The sequence below is a fragment of the Bombina bombina genome, chromosome 4 (assembly GCF_027579735.1).
Source record: "Bombina bombina isolate aBomBom1 chromosome 4, aBomBom1.pri, whole genome shotgun sequence".
NCBI lineage: Eukaryota > Metazoa > Chordata > Amphibia > Anura > Bombinatoridae > Bombina > Bombina bombina.
This window is the reverse complement of record NC_069502.1, coordinates 19137782-19158572: the sequence shown is the minus strand read 5'-3', so window position 1 is coordinate 19158572 and position 20791 is coordinate 19137782. Positions and strand designations below refer to the sequence as shown.

Here is a 20791-nt window from a genome sequence, read left to right as displayed (position 1 = left end):
ATGACTTGAGCTGGAGGTGCACTGACAGTGTCTTTTTGAGACTGAACAGCATGCAGGGGAAATGACTTGAGCTGGAGGTGCACTGACAGTGTCTGTGAGAGACTGAACAGCGTGCAGGGGAAATGACTTGAGCTGGAGGTGCACTGACAGTGTCTGTGGGAGACTGAACAGCATGCAGGGGAAATGACTTGAGCTGGAGGTGCACTGACAGTGTCTGTGGGAGACTGAACAGCGTGCAGGGGAAATGACTTGAGCTGGAGGTGCACTGATAGTGTCTGTGAGAGACTGAAAAGCGTGCAGGGGAAAAGACTTGAGCTGAAGGTGCACTGACAGTGTCTGTGGGAGACTGAACAGCATGCAGGGGAAATGACTTGAGCTGGAGGTGCACTGACAGTGTCTGTGAGAGACTGAACAGCATGCAGGGAAATGACTTGAGCTGGAGGTGCACTGACAGTGTCTGTGAGAGACTGAACAGCGTGCAGGGGAAATGACTTGAGCTGGAGGTGCACTGACAGTGTCTGTGGGAGACTGAACAGCATGCAGGGGAAATGACTTGAGCTGGAGGTGCACTGACAGTGTCTGTGAGAGACTGAACAGCGTGCAGGGGAGAAGGCTTGAGCTGGAGGTGCACTGACAGTGTCTGTGGGAGACTGAACATCATGCAGGAGAAATGACTTGAGCTGGAGGTGCACTGACAGTGTCTGTGGGAGACTGAACAGCGTGCAGGGGAAATGACTTGAGCTGGAGGTGCACTGATAGTGTCTGTGAGAGACTGAACAACGTGCAGGGGAGAAGGCTTGAGCTGGAGGTGCACTGACAGTGTCTGTGGGAGACTGAACATCATGCAGGAGAAATGACTTGAGCTGGAGGTGCACTGACAGTGTCTGTGAGAGACTGAACAACGTGCAGGGGAAAAGACTTGAGCTGGAGGTGCACTGACAGTGTCTGTGGGAGACTGAACAGCATGCAGGGGAAATGACTTGAGCTGGAGGTGCACTGACAGTGTCTGTGAGAGACTGAACAGCATGCAGGGAAATGACTTGAGCTGGAGGTGCACTGACAGTGTCTGTGGGAGACTGAACAGCGTGCAGGGGAAATGACTTGAGCTGGAGGTGCACTGATAGTGTCTGTGAGAGACTGAACAGTGTGCAGGGGAAAAGACTTGAGCTGGAGGTGCACTGACAGTGTCTGTGGGAGACTGAACAGGCAGCGGCTTCAAAGGCTAATAAGATACTAGCATGTATTAAAAGAGGCATTGATTCAAGGGAGGAAAGCATAATTCTGTCATTATATAAAGCCCTGGTAAGACCTCACCTTGAGTTTGGAGTGCAGTTCTGGGGACCAATTGCTAAAAAAGATTTTGCAGAACTAGAAAAAGTTCAGAGAAGGGCCACAAAGCTAATAAGGGGATTGGAGAAATTAACCTATGAGGAGAGGCTAGCCAAACTGGGTCTGTTTTCTTTAGAAAAAAGGCGCTTGAGAGGTGACATGATTACTTTATATAAATATATTCAAGGCCCATATACAGAGATGGCAGAAGCTCTGTTTATTCCAAGAAAATAGTTTCTGACAAGAGGTCATAATTTAAGGTTGGAGGAAAGGAGATTTAATCTCCTGCAACGGAAACGTTTTTTCACTGTAAGAGCAATAAAATTGTGGAACTCATTACCAAAGGAGGTAGTGAATGCCAATACCATAGATACATTTAAAAATAGTCTGGATAAATTTCTGTATATAAAAAAAATTCATGGATATGATTGCTAGTATTAAATGGGTCACATTTTAATGGGGTTATTTAAGCTTAACTGGAGCTTTTTGTAAGTATTTTAGATTTGTATAGGTTGAACTCGATGGACTTCAGTCTTTTTTCAACCTTATCTACTATGTTACTATGTTACTATGCTACTATGTTACTATGTTACTATGTTATAATTTCTTTTTGAGACTGAACAGCATGCAGGGGAAAGGATTTGAGCTGGAGGTGCACTGACAGTGTCTGTGAGAGACTGAACAGCGTGCAGGGGAAATGACTTGAGCTGGAGGTGCACTGACAGTGTCTGTGGGAGACTGAACAGCATGCAGGGAAATGACTTGAGCTGGAGGTGCACTGATAGTGTCTGTGAGAGACTGAAAAGCGTGCAGGGGAAAAGACTTGAGCTGAAGGTGCACTGACAGTGTCTGTGGGAGACTGAACAGCATGCAGGGGAAATGACTTGAGCTGGAGGTGCACTGACAGTGTCTGTGAGAGACTGAACAGCATGCAGGGAAATTACTTGAGCTGGAGGTGCACTGACAGTGTCTGTGGGAGACTGAACATCATGCAGGGGAAATTACTTTAGCTGGAGGTGCACTGACAGTGTCTGTGGGAGACAGAACAGCATGCAGGGGAAATTATTTGAGCTGGAGGTGCACTGACAGTGTCTGTGAGAGACTGAACAGCGTGCAGGGGAAATGACTTGAGCTGGAGGTGCACTGACAGTGTCTGTGGGAGACTGAACAGCATGCAGGGGAAATGACTTGAGCTGGAGGTGCACTGACAGTGTCTGTGAGAGACTGAACAGCGTGCAGGGGAGAAGGCTTGAGCTGGAGCTGCACTGACAGTGTCTGTGGGAGACTGAACATCATGCAGGAGAAATGACTTGAGCTGGAGGTGCACTGACAGTGTCTGTGGGAGACTGAACAGTGTGCAGGGGAAATGACTTGAGCTGGAGGTGCACTGATAGTGTCTGTGAGAGACTGAACAACGTGCAGGGGAAAAGACTTGAGCTGGAGGTGCACTGACAGTGTCTGTGGGAGACTGAACAGCATGCAGGGGAAATGACTTGAGCTGGAGGTGCACTGACAGTGTCTGTGAGAGACTGAACAGCATGCAGGGAAATGACTTGAGCTGGAGGTGCACTGACAGTGTCTGTGGGAGACTGAACAGCGTGCAGGGGAAATGACTTGAGCTGGAGGTGCACTGATAGTGTCTGTGAGAGACTGAACAGTGTGCAGGGGAAAAGACTTGAGCTGGAGGTGCACTGACAGTGTCTGTGGGAGACTGAACAGCATGCAGGGGAAATGACTTGAGCTGGAGGTGCACTGACAGCGTCTGTAGGAGACTGAACAGCATGCAGGGGAAATTACTTGAGCTGGAGGTGCATTGACAGTGTCTGTGAGAGACTGAACAGCATGCCGGGGAAATGACTTGAGCTGGAGGTGCACTAACAGTGTCTGTGGGAGACTGAACAGCATGCAGGCTAAATGACTTGAGCTGGAGGTGCACTGACAGTGTCTGTGGGAGACTGAACAGCATGCAGGGGAAATGACTTGAGCTGGAGGTGCACTGACAGTGTCTGTGTGAGACTGAACAACATGCAGGGGAAATTACTTGAGCTGGAGGTGCACTGACAGTGTCTGTGGGAGACTGAACAGCGTGCAGGGGAAACGACTTGAGCTGGAGGTGCACTGACAGTGTCTGTGGGAGACTGAACAGCGTGCAGGGGAAACGACTTGAGCTGGAGGTGCACTGACAGTGTCTGTGGGAGATTGAACAGCATGCAGGGGAAATGACTTGAGCTGGAGGTGCACTGACAGTGTCTGTGGGAGACTTAACAGCATGCAGGGGAAATGACTTGAGCTGGGGGTGCACTGACAGTGTCTGTGGGAGACTGAACAGCATGTAGGGGAAATGACTTGAGCTGGAGGTGCACTGACAGTGTCTGTGGGAGACTGAACAGCAGGCAGGGGAAATGACTTGAGCTGGAGGTGCACTGACAGTGTCTGCGTGAGACTGAACAGCATGCAGGGGAAATGACTTGAGCTGGAGGTGCACTGACAGTGTCTTTGAGAGACTGAACAGCGTGCAGGGGAAATGACTTGATCTGGAGGTGCATTGACAGTGTCTGTGAAAGGGGGAGATGAATTCCGGACTGCTGGTAACAATAAGAAGTAGAAAGTTGGTTGTATACTGACAGTGTCTGTGTGCAGATGAAGTAACTTCCAGTGATTCAATGGAAACAAAGATCAATAAGCAGAAACAACTCTCAGAGATAGAGAGCACTGCTAGGCACAAGAGATATAGAGAGCAGTGTTCCCTCTAAGGCCAGTTTTGTGTGCGGCCCAGCAGTGAAACAGTTAATTAGGTAACCACACCCTGCAATTAGCAAGCACTGCACAATGCAGATGGCGAGGTATGGTTCTCTTGTTAACTGTTTCACCGCTGGGCTGCACACAAAACTGTCCTTAGAGGGAACACTGATAGAGAGCACTGCTAGGCACAAGAGATAGAGAGCACTGCTAGGCACAAGAGATAGAGAGCACTGCTAGGCACAAGAGATAGAGAGCACTGCTAGGCACAATAGATAGAGAGCACTGCTAGGCACAAGAGATAGAGAGCACTGCTAGGCACAAGAGATATAGAGAGCACTGCTAGGCACAAGAGATATAGAGAGCACTGCTAGGCACAAGAGATAGAGAGCACTGCTAGGCACAAGAGATAGAGAGCACTGCTAGGCACAAGAGATAGAGAGCACTGCTAGGCACAAGAGATATAGAGAGCACTGCTAGGCACAAGAGATAGAGAGCACTGCTAGGCACAAGAGATATAGAGAGCACTGCTAGGCACAAGAGATAGAGAGCACTGCTAGGCACAAGAGATAGAGAGCACTGCTAGGCACAAGAGATAGAGAGCACTCCTAGGCACAAGAGATATAGAGAGCACTGCTAGGCACAAGAGATAGAGAGCACTGCTAGGCACAAGAGATAGAGAGCACTGCTAGGCACAAGAGATAGAGAGCACTGCTAGGCACAAGAGATAGAGAGCACTGCTAGGCACAAGAGATAGAGAGCACTGCTAGGCACAAGAGATAGAGAGCACTGCTAGGCACAAGAGATATAGAGAGCACTGCTAGGCACAAGAGATAGAGAGCACTGCTAGGCACAAGAGATAGAGAGCACTGCTAGGCACAAGAGATAGAGAGCACTGCTAGGCACAAGAGATATAGAGAGCACTGCTAGGCACAAGAGATAGAGAGCACTGCTAGGCACAAGAGATATAGAGAGCACTGCTAGGCACAAGAGATAGAGAGCACTGCTAGGCACAAGAGATAGAGAGCACTGCTAGGCACAAGAGATAGAGAGCACTCCTAGGCACAAGAGATATAGAGAGCACTGCTAGGCACAAGAGATAGAGAGCACTGCTAGGCACAAGAGATAGAGAGCACTGCTAGGCACAAGAGATAGAGAGCACTGCTAGGCACAAGAGATAGAGAGCACTGCTAGGCACAAGAGATATAGAGAGCACTGCTAGGCACAAGAGATAGAGAGCACTGCTAGGCACAAGAGATAGAGAGCACTGCTAGGCACAAGAGATAGAGAGCACTGCTAGGCACAAGAGATAGAGAGCACTGCTAGGCACAAGAGATATAGAGAGCACTGCTAGGCACAAGAGATAGAGAGCACTGCTAGGCACAAGAGATAGAGAGCACTGCTAGGCACAAGAGATATAGAGAGCACTGCTAGGCACAAGAGACAGAGAGCACTGCTAGGCACAAGAGATATAGAGAGCACTGCTAGGCACAAGAGATAGAGAGCACTGCTAGGCACAAGAGATAGAGAGCACTGCTAGGCACAAGAGATAGAGAGCACTGCTAGGCACAAGAGATAGAGAGCACTGCTAGGCACAAGAGATAGAGAGCACTGCTAGGCACAAGAGATAGAGAGCACTGCTAGGCACAAGAGATAGAGAGCACTGCTAGGCACAAGGTAGACTCAATAACCAAGTAATTTGATTAGCAGGAAGTGGGAATTTAAAGGGAGAGAGGAGAATGGGAGGTATTTAGGATTTAAAGGTACAGGTATGTTACACTTAGGGTTTATTTTACAGGTAAGTATTTAGTTTTAAATAGGTATTATTTAGTTAATGATAGTATTTTTTATTTAGATTTATTTTAATTATATTAAAGTTAGGGGTATTAGACTTATGGTTAGGTTTAGGGGTTAATAAATTTAGTATAGTGGCAGCAACGTTGGGAGTGGCAGATTAGGGGTTAATAAGTGTAGGTAGGTTTCAAAAACAATGGGGACGGCAGATTAGGGGTTAATAAGTGGAGGTAGGTGGCAGTGACATTGGAGCGGCAGATTAGGGGTTAATAAATGTAATGTAGGTGTTGGCGGTGTCGGGGACAGCAGATTAGAGGTGAATAAGTGTAATGTAGGCGGCGGCGATGTTGGGGAGGCAGTTTAGGGGTTAATAAGTGTAGGTAGCTGGGGGCGGCAGATTAGGGGTTAATAAGTGTAATGTAGGTGGCGGCGATGTCAGGGGCGGCAGTTTAGGCGTTAATAAGTGTAGGTAGTTGGCGGCGGTGGCGAGGGTGGCAGATTAGGGGTTAATAAGTGTAGGTAGGTGGGGGCGGCAGATTAGTGGTTAATAAGTGTAATGTAGGTATTGGCGATGTCGAGGGGGTGCAGATTAGGGGTGTTTAGACTCGGGGTTTATGTTAGGGTGTTATGTGTAAATATAACTTTTGTTTCCCCATAGGAATCAATGGGGCTGCGTTACGGAGCTTTACGCTCCTTTATTGCAGGTGTTAGGCTTTTTTTTAGCCGGCTCTCCCCATTGATGTCTATGGGGAAATCATGTACGAGCACGTAAAACCAGCTAAAAGCAGCGCTGGTATCGGAGTGCGGTATGAAGCTCAATTTTGCTCGAGGCTCACATATTGCCTGCTAACGCCGGGTCTTTATAAACCTGTAATAGCAGCGCTATAGGGAGGTGAGTGGTGACAATAACTTGCAAGTTAGTACCGAGCCGCTCTTACCGCAAAACTCATAATCTAGCCGAGAGATAGCAAGAGAACAAAGAAAATGTGACAATAGGAGTAAATTAGAAAGTTGTTAAAAATGGATGCTCTATCTGAATTATGAAAGAAACTAATTGGGTTTAGTGTCCCTTTAACTCCCTTCCCCATAATTACAACTGTTCTAAATCAAACATTATAAACAAACAGCATAAAACTCATCCTTGGTTTGATTACCGTCTCTTACACTGTAGCATTTAACAGGTCAATTACAAATAGTTATGTGGTTTTATTAACTAGAACTGGCTCCTAAATAATATGGGGACATAAGAAAGACGTGGGACTTTGTTGATGTAAATTTAGATTAAGTGTATGAGGCCTATTTATCATAGGTCTTGCTCTCCGTATTCAGCATTGCACCAGCAGCTCACAAGAGCTGCTGATGCAACGCCACCCCCTGCAGACTCGCGGCCAGCCAGCAGGGAGGTGTCAATTAACCCGATCGTACTCGATCGGCTTGAATTCCGGCGATGTCTGTCTGCCTGCTCAGAGCAGGCGGGCAGGATTATGGAGCAGCGGTTTTTAGACCGCTGCTTTATAACTGCTGTTTCTGGCGAGCCAAACACGGGGCATCAATCTCCGTTCGGAGCTTGATAGATAGGCCGCTTTGTGTTGCTCTGTATTTGTTTTTTCTTTGAGGTTCTGTTGGTAATGTCTGCATTGTTTTTGTCTCTGATTTATACTATTGATGAGAGATTAGAGAACTAAAAAAAGGTTTGGAACAAGGAGGCACTACCTGCTCAGAACAAATTATTTGGAGAACTACAATTAGGGACAAGACCTGTTTACAATATCTAGATTACAAGTGGAGCGATACATTTTTTTATTGCTCTTGAGCTCTAACTTTGCTCAAGGTAAATCAGTAGCACTCCTACGTTTCATCTGGTAAGTTGAAAGTAAAAAGATAGCATGCGAGCGGAACATCTGGAGGTTTGATTTTGCACCCATGCTAACTTTATTTCCTCATAGACTTCTATGGGGAGCACTAAAAAAGCCTTCTCTTTTTTCTCTCAAGCACTAAAAACGGAAGGTGCACTAGGTCAACTGTGCTAAAGCTGAAGGTGGCATCAACTTGTAATATAAGCAATGTTTAATGCAGTTGTAAAGCCAACATTAAAGGGATGTCAGCCGCGCTAAACCTTCCATGGTAAATCTGTTTTATAATAGACTTGTAATTTATCCCAGCTTAAACAAATTCCACCATAGTAGATAGAACAACTCAGATACTGATACTGGAAGATCCCAAATGTCAGTCAATCGACATTCACACAAACCCCAGCCACCAAACAGATCCACTGACCGGAGAACAAAGTTACAAACATTCCAAATCATTCAACACATGATATAGAAAACAATAATGCACAGGGAAGTATGGATAAAATATAAACTTTCCAAATATGAGCAAAAACACCCCCCGGCATCCCAAGGGGGTGATGAGACAACACCACCTGCTGTGTGGAAAAAATGGAGAGGGGATTTTTCAATGTGTTAGAGCAGTCAATCTAGACTAACATAGGTTGAATCAGAGATGATATGTAAGACGGGTTAAAATATTAAGTATTGCGGTTAGTACTTAAATTATACTCTGTGGTGTTTTGTTTAAAATGAATGACTGTGGGATAGTGGAACTTTGTATTACGATATATATGTGGATTATTGTAGGCAAAAGGCAGATCCACAGCGGAGCTTCAAAGTACATTTGCGCAATTGTTGGTGCTGTGAATGGGGTGTGACGTAGGAGAGGTGTTTGTGGAGTTAACCAATCCTGTTGAACCTCTATCTGTTAAGTAAGCACCTATCACAGACACCTGCATAATCCTTGACAAAGGGCGGACTCCCAAAATGCGCGTCGGATAACCGAGACGCCATCACCTGTACCTGCTGGTATCCAGAGCTGGAGTTACAAACGAGTGCCTTTATGCCTATATCCCGGTATGACTAAGACGATGAGGTAAGAGACCGAAGTGGTCTGAATATATTCCATTTCCACACTTGATAAAGGAATAAGTCTCACAGCGACACTGAAGTCTCATAGAGACACTGGACATATCAGGTAACATGGTTACTAATTTCTAACAACTGAATTGTGTTATAAATCAGATCGACTGAAGTAAGGTGTACGCTGTGAGTGAAGTAGATCAGTGTGAGGTTGGTTTTGTGGCCGAACAGTTTCTTGATAAGTCATAGCCGGTTGAAATTGGAACTTTATTTTCTTCTGTTGGCACAGACACTGCAGTTTCAACTCTGAGATAACTTAGATTATAATGACCATGAGTAAGGTTGAATATATTACTAGTTGCAACTAGCGACATACACAGATGCAAAGACTGCGGTTAATATCATATCAAATATACACAACTGTGAAAAAGAAGGGTTGTCATTTTTTAATGGTCTGCTTTGAACGACTGAATTTCAAAAAGCTTGAGAAGAATTATACTGTTGATATATGAAGGACTGAGATTCAGCAGCCTTTCAAGAGTGTATACAGCTATATAGATACATATGATTCACACGTGGCTCAGTCTTTGGCTTTTCAAATAGCAACTGTTGCAAGTCATATTCATTCTTTTAAAGATACATCCTGTCACTTGCGCAGGTGTGAATATACAGTTTTTTCATTGCATCATAAGAACTGATGATCACATTGTTTGACAAGACTGGTGTGTCTTTTTACTCTTAAGGAGACCCCTCTGGGGATTTATCAAATTCAGAGACTCTCCATTTTTTCCACACAGCAGCTGGTGTGGTCTCATCACCCCCTTGGCATGCCGGGGGGTGTTTTTGCTCATATTTGGAAAGTGTATATTTTATCCATACTTTCCTGTGCATTATTGTTTTCTATATCATGTTGTTGAATGATTTGGAATGTTTGTAACTTTGAGCTCCGGTCAGTGGATCTGTTTGGTGGCTGGGGTTTGTGTGAATGTGGATTGACTGACATTTGGGATCTTCCAGTATCAGTATCTGAGTTGTTCTATCTACTATGGTGGAATTTGTTTAAGCTGGGATAAAATGAAATCTTTATTTACCTAAGACTCATTTGCTGGGATTTATATGTTATTTATCTGGGTAATTGACCCTACTCTATCCCGTGCATGAGCATTTAAATATAAGAGACTTAAGATAGTCACTTGGTTTATTTTATGATTATATGTTTGTCAAATTGTATTTTATTTTTTCATTTTCTACATTTTGTTTGATGCTATTTTCATGTGTAGACATCATACGCTGCATATGACCTACCAGGTACGTTAGTGATCTCGCCTTCTGCACATGGGACACAGTCATAGCAGCACTTGGGTCGTCCTTCCTGTGGGACCCGTCTGTATCCCGGGATGCAGCTCTCAGAGCAGACAGAACGAGGGATCTGGGAACAACAGGGGCAGAGTGTAAAATGTCAGCTGAATAAAACTGGTAATGCTGACTTTATCTTTCAAATAGAGAAAAAATCCAACCTTAATTTACTGCAATAAGTTCTAGTAGCTATTTACTCTTCATGCCAGAATTTAAGTACTCAGCACAAACATTAAGGAAATTCCTGATTTCAAGTGTAGAAACCTCAACTCTTCTCACACTCAATGCGCATACAAGCACAAATACACACTTAATGCGCATACAAGCACAAATACACACTCAATGCGCATACAAGCACAAATACACACTCAATGCGCATACAAGCACAAATACATACTCAATGCGCATACAAGCACAAATACTCACTCAATGAGCATACAAGCACAAATACACACTCAATGCTCATACAAGCACAAATACATACTCAATGCGCATACAAGCACAAATACATACTCAATGCGCATACAAGCACAAATACATACTTAATGCGCATACAAGCACAAATACATACTCAATGCGCATACAAGCACAAATACATACTCAATGCGCATACAAGCACAAATACATACTCAATGCGCATACAAGCACAAATACATACTTAATGCGCATACAAGCACAAATACACACTCAATGCGCATACAAGCACAAACACATACTTAATGCGCATACAAGCACAAATACATACTTAGTGCGCATACAAGCACAAATACATACTTAATGCGCATACAAGCACAAATACATACTTAATGCGCATACAAGCACAAATACATACTCAATGCGCATACAAGCACAAATACATACTTAATGCGCATACAAGCACAAATACACACTCAATGCGCATACAAGCACAAACACATACTTAATGCGCATACAAGCACAAATACATACTTAGTGCGCATACAAGCACAAATACATACTTAATGCGCATACAAGCACAAATACATACTTAATGCGCATACAAGCACAAATGCATACTTAATGCGCATACAAGCACAAATACACACTCAATGCGCATACAAGCACAAATACATACTCAATGCGCATACAAGCACAAATACACGCTCAATGCGCATACAAGCACAAATACATACTCAATGCGCATACAAGCACAAATACATACTCAATGCGCATACAAGCACAAATACACGCTCAATGGGCATACAAGCACAAATACACACTCAATACGCATACAAGCACAAATACATACTTAATGCGCATACAAGCACAAATACATACTTAATGCGCATACAAGCACAAATACACACTTAATGCGCATACAAGCACAAATACATACTCAATGCGCATACAAGCACAAATACACACTCAATGCGCATACAAGCACAAATACATACTTAATGCGCATACAAGCACAAATACACACTTAATGCGCATGCAAGCACAAATACACACTCAATGCGCATACAAGCACAAATACATACTTAATGCGCATACAAGCACAAATACATACTCAATGCGCATACAAGCACAAATACACACTCAATGCGCATACAAGCACAAATACATACTTAATGCGCATGCAAGCACAAATACACACTCAATGCTCATACAAGCACAAATGCATACTTAATGCGCATACAAGCACAAATACACACTCAATGCGCATACAAGCACAAATACATACTCAATGCGCATACAAGCACAAATACACGCTCAATGCGCATACAAGCACAAATACATACTCAATGCGCATACAAGCACAAATACATACTCAATGCGCATACAAGCACAAATACATACTTAATGCGCATACAAGCACAAATACATACTTAATGCGCATACAAGCACAAATACACACTTAATGCGCATACAAGCACAAATACATACTCAATGCGCATACAAGCACAAATACACACTCAATGCGCATACAAGCACAAATACATACTTAATGCGCATACAAGCACAAATACACACTTAATGCGCATGCAAGCACAAATACACACTCAATGCGCATACAAGCACAAATACACACTTAATGTGCATACAAGCACAAATACATACTCAATGCGCATACAAGCACAAATACATACTTAATGCGCATGCAAGCACAAATACACACTCAATGCTCATACAAGCACAAATACATACTTAATGCGCATACAAGCACAAATACACACTTAATGCGCATACAAGCACAAATGCATACTTAATGCGCATACAAACACAAATGCATACTCAATGCACATACAAGCACAAATACATACTTAATGCGCATACAAGCACAAATACATACTTAATGCGCATACAAGCACAAATACATACTTAATGCGCATACAAACACAAATGCATACTCAATGCACATACAAGCACAAATACATACTTAATGCGCATACAAGCACAAATACACACTCAATGCGCATACAAGCACAAATACATACTTAATGCGCATACAAGCACAAATACATACTTAATGCGCATACAAGCACAAATACATGCTCAATGCTCATACAAGCACAAATACATACTTAATGCGCATACAAGCACAAATACACACTTAATGCGCATACAAGCACAAATACATACTTAATGCGCATACAAGCACAAATACATACTCAATGCGCATACAAGCACAAATACATACTTAATGCGCATGCAAGCACAAATACACACTCAATGCTCATACAAGCACAAATACATACTTAATGCGCATACAAGCACAAATACACACTTAATGCGCATACAAGCACAAATACACACACAATGCGCATACAAGCACAAATACACACTTAATGCGCATACAAGCACAAATACACACTTAATGCGCATACAAGCACAAATACACACTCAATGCGCATACAATCACAAATACATACTTAATGCGCATGCAAGCACAAATACACACTCAATGTGCATACAAGCACAAATACATACTTAATGCGCATACAAGAACAAATACACACTTAATGCGCATACAAGCACAAATACATACTTAATGCGCATACAAACACAAATACATACTCAATGCACATACAGTACAAGCACAAATACATACTTAATGCGCATACAAGCACAAATACACACTTAATGCGCATACAAGCACAAATACATACTTAATGCGCATACAAGCACAAATACATACTTAATGCGCATACAAACACAAATACATACTTAATGCGCATACAAAACAAATACATACTTAGGGGTCGATCCGATAAAAATCGTCGCCCGCAAAAGCCGGCGACGCCAAGAATTGCGCGGATTTGGTATCCTATATACGGCGTAAGCTAGAAGTTACGCGCGTAGATTTCTGGCGTCGCCCGTAGTTTTTTGGCCCATAGACTGACATATAAAACACGCGCAATTTGCTATCCTATATACGGCGTAAGGACTTACGCGCACAGATTTTTCTAAATCTACGCCATTCTCAGCTCGCCACAAATTGAAGGCGCAGGTACCCTTGCACTGACTTAGAAACCAACGTAACTCTCAGAAGGCCTAACAAATGCATGCCTAACAATATACATAGCAGCAGCTTGTTCACAAATAGTTAACCTCTTAAAAGCATTTATTATTCCTGCCCCTGCAAGTGTGTCAAACCAATCACAAACAGCACAACCCCTCACCTGCAACCTTAAAACACCTGCAAATGCACACCCTCATTAGCCACCATGTTTCCCTTGCAGTATATAGCATTTAGAGTGAGACAGCGTCGTGGGGCACAAGGGGTGCTGGAACCCCTACAAGCCCCAGTTTTGGATGGTATCCCTGCTGCTGAGGTCCCTGGTCATGGTGCTGTAGCTGTCCCTGCTCCAGCTGCTGCTGCTGCCCTCCCTGATCCTCCTGCTGTTGTCCCTGTTCCTGGTGCTCCCCATGCTGCTGTTGCTGCAGCTGCCCATAGGCCAGCAGGGCCTATAAGACGAAGGCATCAGCAGAGGGGAAGAGCACCAAGGGTACACAGGGTTAGGGTCACCCTGTTTGGGATGACAGAAGTGGAGGTCAGGGAAAAATATCGCTTGACATCTGCAAGCCTCATTAACCTATATGAGGTGTTGAAGGATGAAATTGACCCTCAAGCGTATAGGAACCGAGCTCTGACTGGTATGCAGAAGCTGTTGTGTGTTGTACACTTCCTGGCAACTGGCTCATACCAGTCAACAGAGGGGCTTGTGTCTGGCCTAGCGCAGTCTACCTTCTCCAGGATTCTAGGGGAGGTTCTGACTGCTCTAGATAACCAGACACAACGATACATTCATTTCCCCCATACCCCCCAGGAATGGAACCGTCTTAAACAAGGCTTCTATCGACTGGGGGGTATTCCTAATGTCATGGGGGCAATTGATTGCACACATGTGCGTATTGTGGCCCCACATGAGGAGACAATCCTCTATATTAACAGGAAAGGGTTTCACTCATTGAATTGCCAGATGGTCTGCGATACCAATCTGAAATTCTTACATGTGTATGCAGGCTTCCCAGGGAGTGCACATGATTCCTACATCCTGCGCCAGACCTCCTTATTCAATATGTTTGAAAATGGAACACTTTCGGGAGGATGGCTGCTTGGTGAGTACCTTCATTCTGTCTGTATATTTCTAATAAAGGGACACTAAACACATATTGTCATCTCATGTGTCAGATAGAGAATACAATGTTAAACAGCATTATAATTCACTTCTCTTATATCATTTTATTCATTCTTTAAATATATTTATTTTATAAATTATAATTCACATATATGAGCCAATCATATGAGGCTTCAATGTGCAGCCACCAATCAGCAGCAATTGAGCATATCTAATATGCTTGTCATCAAGAGTTATCTATAGAATGGAGAAAATGATCTAATAAAAGTTAATTATCAAGCTGCTCACAATTGCAGGTTCTTATTAAATGGACAGTCTAGTATAAATCTCTCTTCCATTATTCAGATAGGCCTTTTAATTTTAATTAACTATCCTGATTACTTCCATTAATATTTTGCTGAAATGTATCTTTTATATGTGATTCATGTTGTGTCCCTTTTTAAAGCACATGATGTACCTGTAGTAATCCAAACACATATGTTACATGACAGGTGACGCAGGGTACGGCTGCAGACCATGGCTATTAACCCCCTTGGTGCACCCCATTACAGAGCCACAACTCAGGTACCAGGAGGCACACATAAGAACAAGGAATGTCATTGAAAGGAGCTTTGGCCTATTAAAAACCAGGTTCAGGTGTCTGGATGTTACAGGCGGAGCACTACAGTATAACCCCAACAAAGTGTGTTCCATTGTCAATGCTTGCTGTATTCTACACAACATTGCTGTGGACACACGTTTGTTGGGGGACATTGACCCAGAGCAGCAGCAGCAGCTGGTTCCTGTACCTGAGGATGTGGACAGGGGGACACTGAGGGGGAATGAAGTGAGGGATTATGTCATCCAGGAATACTTCACCTGTAAGTTACTTATTCATAATTACAGTAAACCGTAACATTCACATGTATTATGATGTTTGACAGTACCTCACCAACCATTGCATGTGTATATATCATGTCTTGCAGAATGTAAAGGTTTGGATTTCCACTGCATGTAAGTGAAAGTACTACATCCCAACCCCCTTCCCTTAAAGGGACACTATACCCAAACATATTGTTTCATGATTAAGGATAGAGAAGATAAATTATAACAAACCTTATAATTGACATCAATTACCTATTTTCATTATTAATTTAGATATACTTTAATGAAGACATAGAAATGCACACAGTGAAGAAATTGCAGGAGGCATCTATATACAGCTACTAATCATCAGCTACCAAACACATATTGATATTTTTTACAGCAAAGAATATCAATAGAATGAAGCTACAGAAATAATAGAATGAAATTATAGTTTAATTTAGAAATTATCTTCACCTTCAAAATCATGAAGTCAAATAATTTGCTTTAATGTCCCTTTAACAACCCTAATTACTGTATATTTATAATTTGTTTAATTCATGTTTAGTTCACTATCATTAAGAATGAGGATAATGGATATTTATACCTTATGTTCACACATTCTTTAAATATATTATTAGTTATATATACCAACATGTAAATTTATATTGGATGTGAGAAACCTTGATGTACATCTTAGAAGTTAATATTACTATATGTACCGTTGAGACACAACCATGTCATGTTGTTTATTGAGCATGAATATGTCATAAACATTATAATAATACCTTTTTGGTCCATTTCAACACAGGTATTATTATATGTTTTAACAATATTACTGTACTAAAACACAACTCACATGGATGTGTATGACAATTAGATAGTAAATAACAGAGGACAAGAATTTCAAAGAAATAGAATATATTTTTTTTTTTTTTTAGGCCTCTTAGATGAGGGGCCTGGTGTGGGTCTTCTGCCTCTCCTGGGTTGTGTGGATACACTAGGAGTGCTGGTCACAGAGGAGATACTTGATGCCATGTCCTGCTGTTGGGTGAAATGCTCCACCAAAGCCCCCAACAGTTGATTCTGTTCCCTCCATCTTTGGTCACTTTGGATTTGCATGTCCGAGATTACACGTAGCATTTGGTTCTGATTTTGGACCATAGCTGATAGCGATGCTGCCATGTCCCTCTGCAGCTCATTCGACCTCTGTTGCAAACGGTGTTGTGTTCTATGGAACCTGTGTTGTTCCCTCTGCATATTCTGACATGTTTCTGTTAGAGTCTCACAGGTCAAAGTTTGCCTCCTCTGTAGTGAGATATATTCATCACCCATGGCAGAAGTCAAATTATCCATGGGCTCTTCATCAGCAGGGACAATATGCTCTCTTTCAATGACGTGTTCCTCAGCTGGAGGTGCCAGAACAACAACCTCAGCTGGAGGTGCCGGAACATTAACCTCAGCTGGAGGTGCAGCAACTATAACCTCTGATGGAGGTGCAGCAACAATAACCTCAGCTGGAGGTGCAGCAACAATAACCTCTGATGGAGGTGCAGCAACAATAACCTCTGATGGAGGTGCAGCAACAATAACCTCTGATGGAGGTGCAGCAACAATAACCTCTGATGGAGGTGCAGCAACAATAACCTCTGATGGAGGTGCAGCAACAATAACCTCTGATGGAGGTGCAGCAACAATAACCTCTGATGGAGGTGCAGCAACAATAACCTCTGTTGGAGGTGCCGGAACATAAACAGCAGCTGGACGTGCAGGAAGAGATATCTCAGCAGGAGGTGCAGCAACAGGGATATGAGCTGGAGGTGCAGGGCGATGTATTACAGTTGGTGGAGCCCTTCCAACTGAAGATGATGGTCCAGATGTCGGGATGGACCGATAGTCCCAATGTCCGCTGGTGTGCATCCACTCAGCCTGCTGGTATACTCCTGTGGTTCCCTGATATTCTTGGGGGGGGGGGGAAATACATCTACCCTTTGGGGCTGGTGGGGCTCCCCCTCCAAGCCATAGGAATATTCCTCCTGCCACGGGTCCTGCCAGGTATCCTCCTCTAATGCAGGTGGCATGATATGTGGATGTTCAATGGACGCAGTCCAAGACATCTCATGCCTGGCATACTCCTGCTGTCGTATCTGTACCGGTGGTTGTGGTGGACATATATTTAGAACCGGTGTTGGGGGATTCATGGGCATAGGCACCCTGGTGACTGGAGGTTCTGTGAAGGAGTCAAATGATGAGAGTGATTAGTACAGTCACATATCTATCCATGTGGGCATACAATTTACATGCTAGGGCCTATCCACATTCTCATGTCTAACTCTATAACATGCTTGTGCACATTGAGATTTGTGATATGAGGGTTTGTAATATGCTAATTATACATGTATGTGTTTCATACAATAGTTCTGTGTACATGTCAGTGATGGAGAAAATGTGTTCTTTAAGTGACACTATGGTTGTGATGACTATGGTGTCCATTTACTGAAAGGTCTACATGTGGCTTGTGGCCTGTGTTACTCTGAGACATGTTAGTATTTCACTATTCTACCTCAGATCATGAATTTCAATGTGTTAAGTCACATTAAATGGACATGCAAAACATATTGATTATTTAATGATTCAGCTAGACAAGCATGGAATTCGAAAAATATTGTAATTGACCTCCAGTAGCTAATATGCTTCATTATCTTGATATTCTTAGCTGATATGCATTTATTGATAGGCTCAGAAGCTGCTGATTGGTGGCTGTACATCAATGCCTCGTGTGATTGCCTCACCCAGGTGCATTGATATTTAATAAACTAAGATGTTCAAAATAATAATTAAATATAGATAATGGAAGTAAATATGGATGTTGTTTAAAAGTATATTCTCTATCTGAATAATGAAAAAAGATCTTTGTGTTTCATGTCCCTTTAATGTTAAATATCATTGTATATTTAGTTGTTAGTAATCAAAATACCATGATCCTCATTGTGTACATGAATGTGTGACAATATAGGATGTTATAACACAAATACATATAATACTAGTGTGTGGGATGTTACTCACCAGCATGCTGTGCTGATGTTGCAGTCCCTGAGTCACGAGCCCCTGGAAGGCCACGGACTGCTGTGAGGCTCAGGGACTGACGAATGAGCTCCTGCCACTCATTGTATTCTGCCTCATAGTGAGGCCCACCTCCAGTTGCCCTCTGGGAGATTGCTTCCTGGCCCATCCTCTCCTTGACCCTCCTCTTGCAATCATTCCATCTCTTCTTAAGCCCGTCAACATTCCTCCTCTGTTGGGACACTCCATTGACGGCCTCCACCACCTTCTGCCAAGCATCCTTACGCCTCCGGGCAACTCCTTTGCCCTTCTCTTGTCCAAAGAGGGCATTATGGTTCTCCAGGACAGCCTGGACGAGAGCGAGGTTTTCGGCAAAACTGAAATTGGGACACCTCATACGCTCCTCGTCCTGGGCTGCCTGGCTCCCTCCCTGGGATGTCCCTGGTGTGGGTTCCTCCCTATCCTCTCCCTCCTCCCCCCTTCTATCCCCATGTGCACCCTCTATCCCTCTTCTCAGTGTGCCTGGCCTTTGGGCAACCCCACTCCCATCCTCCCTTCTGGCTCTCCCTCTCCCCACTCCGCTCACTCCCTGACGGGGACCCTGCTGCTCCTCCTGTACATAATCCTCTCCCTGCGACTCCCCTTCCATCCTCCCCCCAGCCCTATCTCTCCCTGACATCCTCACACTACACACACTCACACACTCACACTCACTCCCACTTCAATCACACACAATCACAACCAGAAACTCAGCCTTTCAAACTGTAAAAGATAAATAAAGAGTGTTGGGTGTTATCAAAAAAAAGTGTTGTGTATTTTGTATATGTGTGTATGCAAAATGTGTGCAATATGAAAAAAAGTGTAAGTAAATGTACTGGCTTAACAATCCAACCAACAATCCGACCTAACTAACTTTTGATGATGCTCCTTTCTCACTACTCTTACCACTAATCTCTCTACTCGCTGTAGTGTGCTGTAGCTCCAAGAACCAACCAAACACACTAAAGAAATGGCGGCTGCGCAGGGGTTTAAGTATGATTTTTGAATCTCGTCATTACGTGGCGCATCTCTTAGAACTGGCGTTATTTTTTACGAGTCGTAGGCAAATTTGCATAAAACTACACTTTATTGAGACTTTACGTGAACAAAAAACAGGCGCAAGTACTTGCGACGACTAAAAGGTGTATTTGCGCACATTTTGGCTGCTCGTCGGTTTTCATGACTTACGCCAGTTTAGCATCTGACGGCGGTGAATATTGGATAGCTCGAGTTGCGAGCTGAAACTGCGGGCGACGCGGGTTACCTCGCTTGCGCCGAAAACTACGACCTATATCGGATCGCGCCCTTAATGCACATACAAGCACAAATACACACTTACGGCTAGATTTGGAGTTTTGTCGGTGAGGACCCGCGTAGCTAACACCGGCTTTTTTCTGGCTGCACCTTTAAAATAACTCTGGTATTGAGAGTCCACAGAATCGCTGCGTTAGGCTCCAAAAAGGAGCGTAGAGCATTTTTAACGCAACTGCAACTCTCGATACCAGAATTGCTTACGGACGCGGCCAGCCTCAAAAACGTGCTCGTGCACGATTCCCCCATAGAAAACAATGGGGCTGTTTGAGCTGAAAAAAAACCTAACACCTGCAAAAAAGCCGCGTTCAGCTCTTAACGCAGCCCCATTGTTTGCTATGCGGAAACACCTCCTAAGTCTGCACCTAACACCCTAACATGTACCCCGAGTCTAAACACCCCTAACCTTACACTTATTAACCCCTAATCTGCCGCCCCGGCTATCGCTGACACCTGCATTTTATTTTTAACCCCTAATCTGCCGCTCCGTAAACCGCCGCTACTTACATTATCCCTATGTACCCCTAATCTGCTGCCCCTAACACCGCCGACCCCTATATTATATTTATTAACCCCTAATCTGCCACCCACAACGTCGCCTCCACCTGCCTACACTTATTAACCCCTAATCTGCCGAGCGGACCGCACCGCTACTATAATAAAGTTATTAACCCCTAATCCGCCTCACTAACCCTATAATAAATAGTATTAACCCCTAATCTGCCCTCCCTAACATCGCCGACACCTAACTTCAATTATTAACCCCTAATCTGCCGACCGGAGCTCACCGCTATTCTAATA

At 43.7% G+C, this 20791-nt stretch overlaps 1 protein-coding gene across 1 annotated transcript in view; it reads right to left on the bottom strand.

The window, feature by feature from the left end:
• The window catches only part of LOC128656801 (vomeronasal type-2 receptor 26-like), a 34616-nt gene extending 17769 nt beyond the window's left edge, over positions 1-16847 (bottom strand). The window contains exons 1-2 of the mRNA XM_053710960.1: positions 16818-16847; positions 10083-10206 (exon numbers count right to left, since the gene is read on the bottom strand). Coding sequence (XP_053566935.1) covers positions 10083-10206; positions 16818-16847 — 154 coding nt within the window. The remainder of the gene's footprint in view (positions 1-10082; positions 10207-16817) is intronic.
• Positions 16848-20791: the final 3944 nt, after the last annotated feature.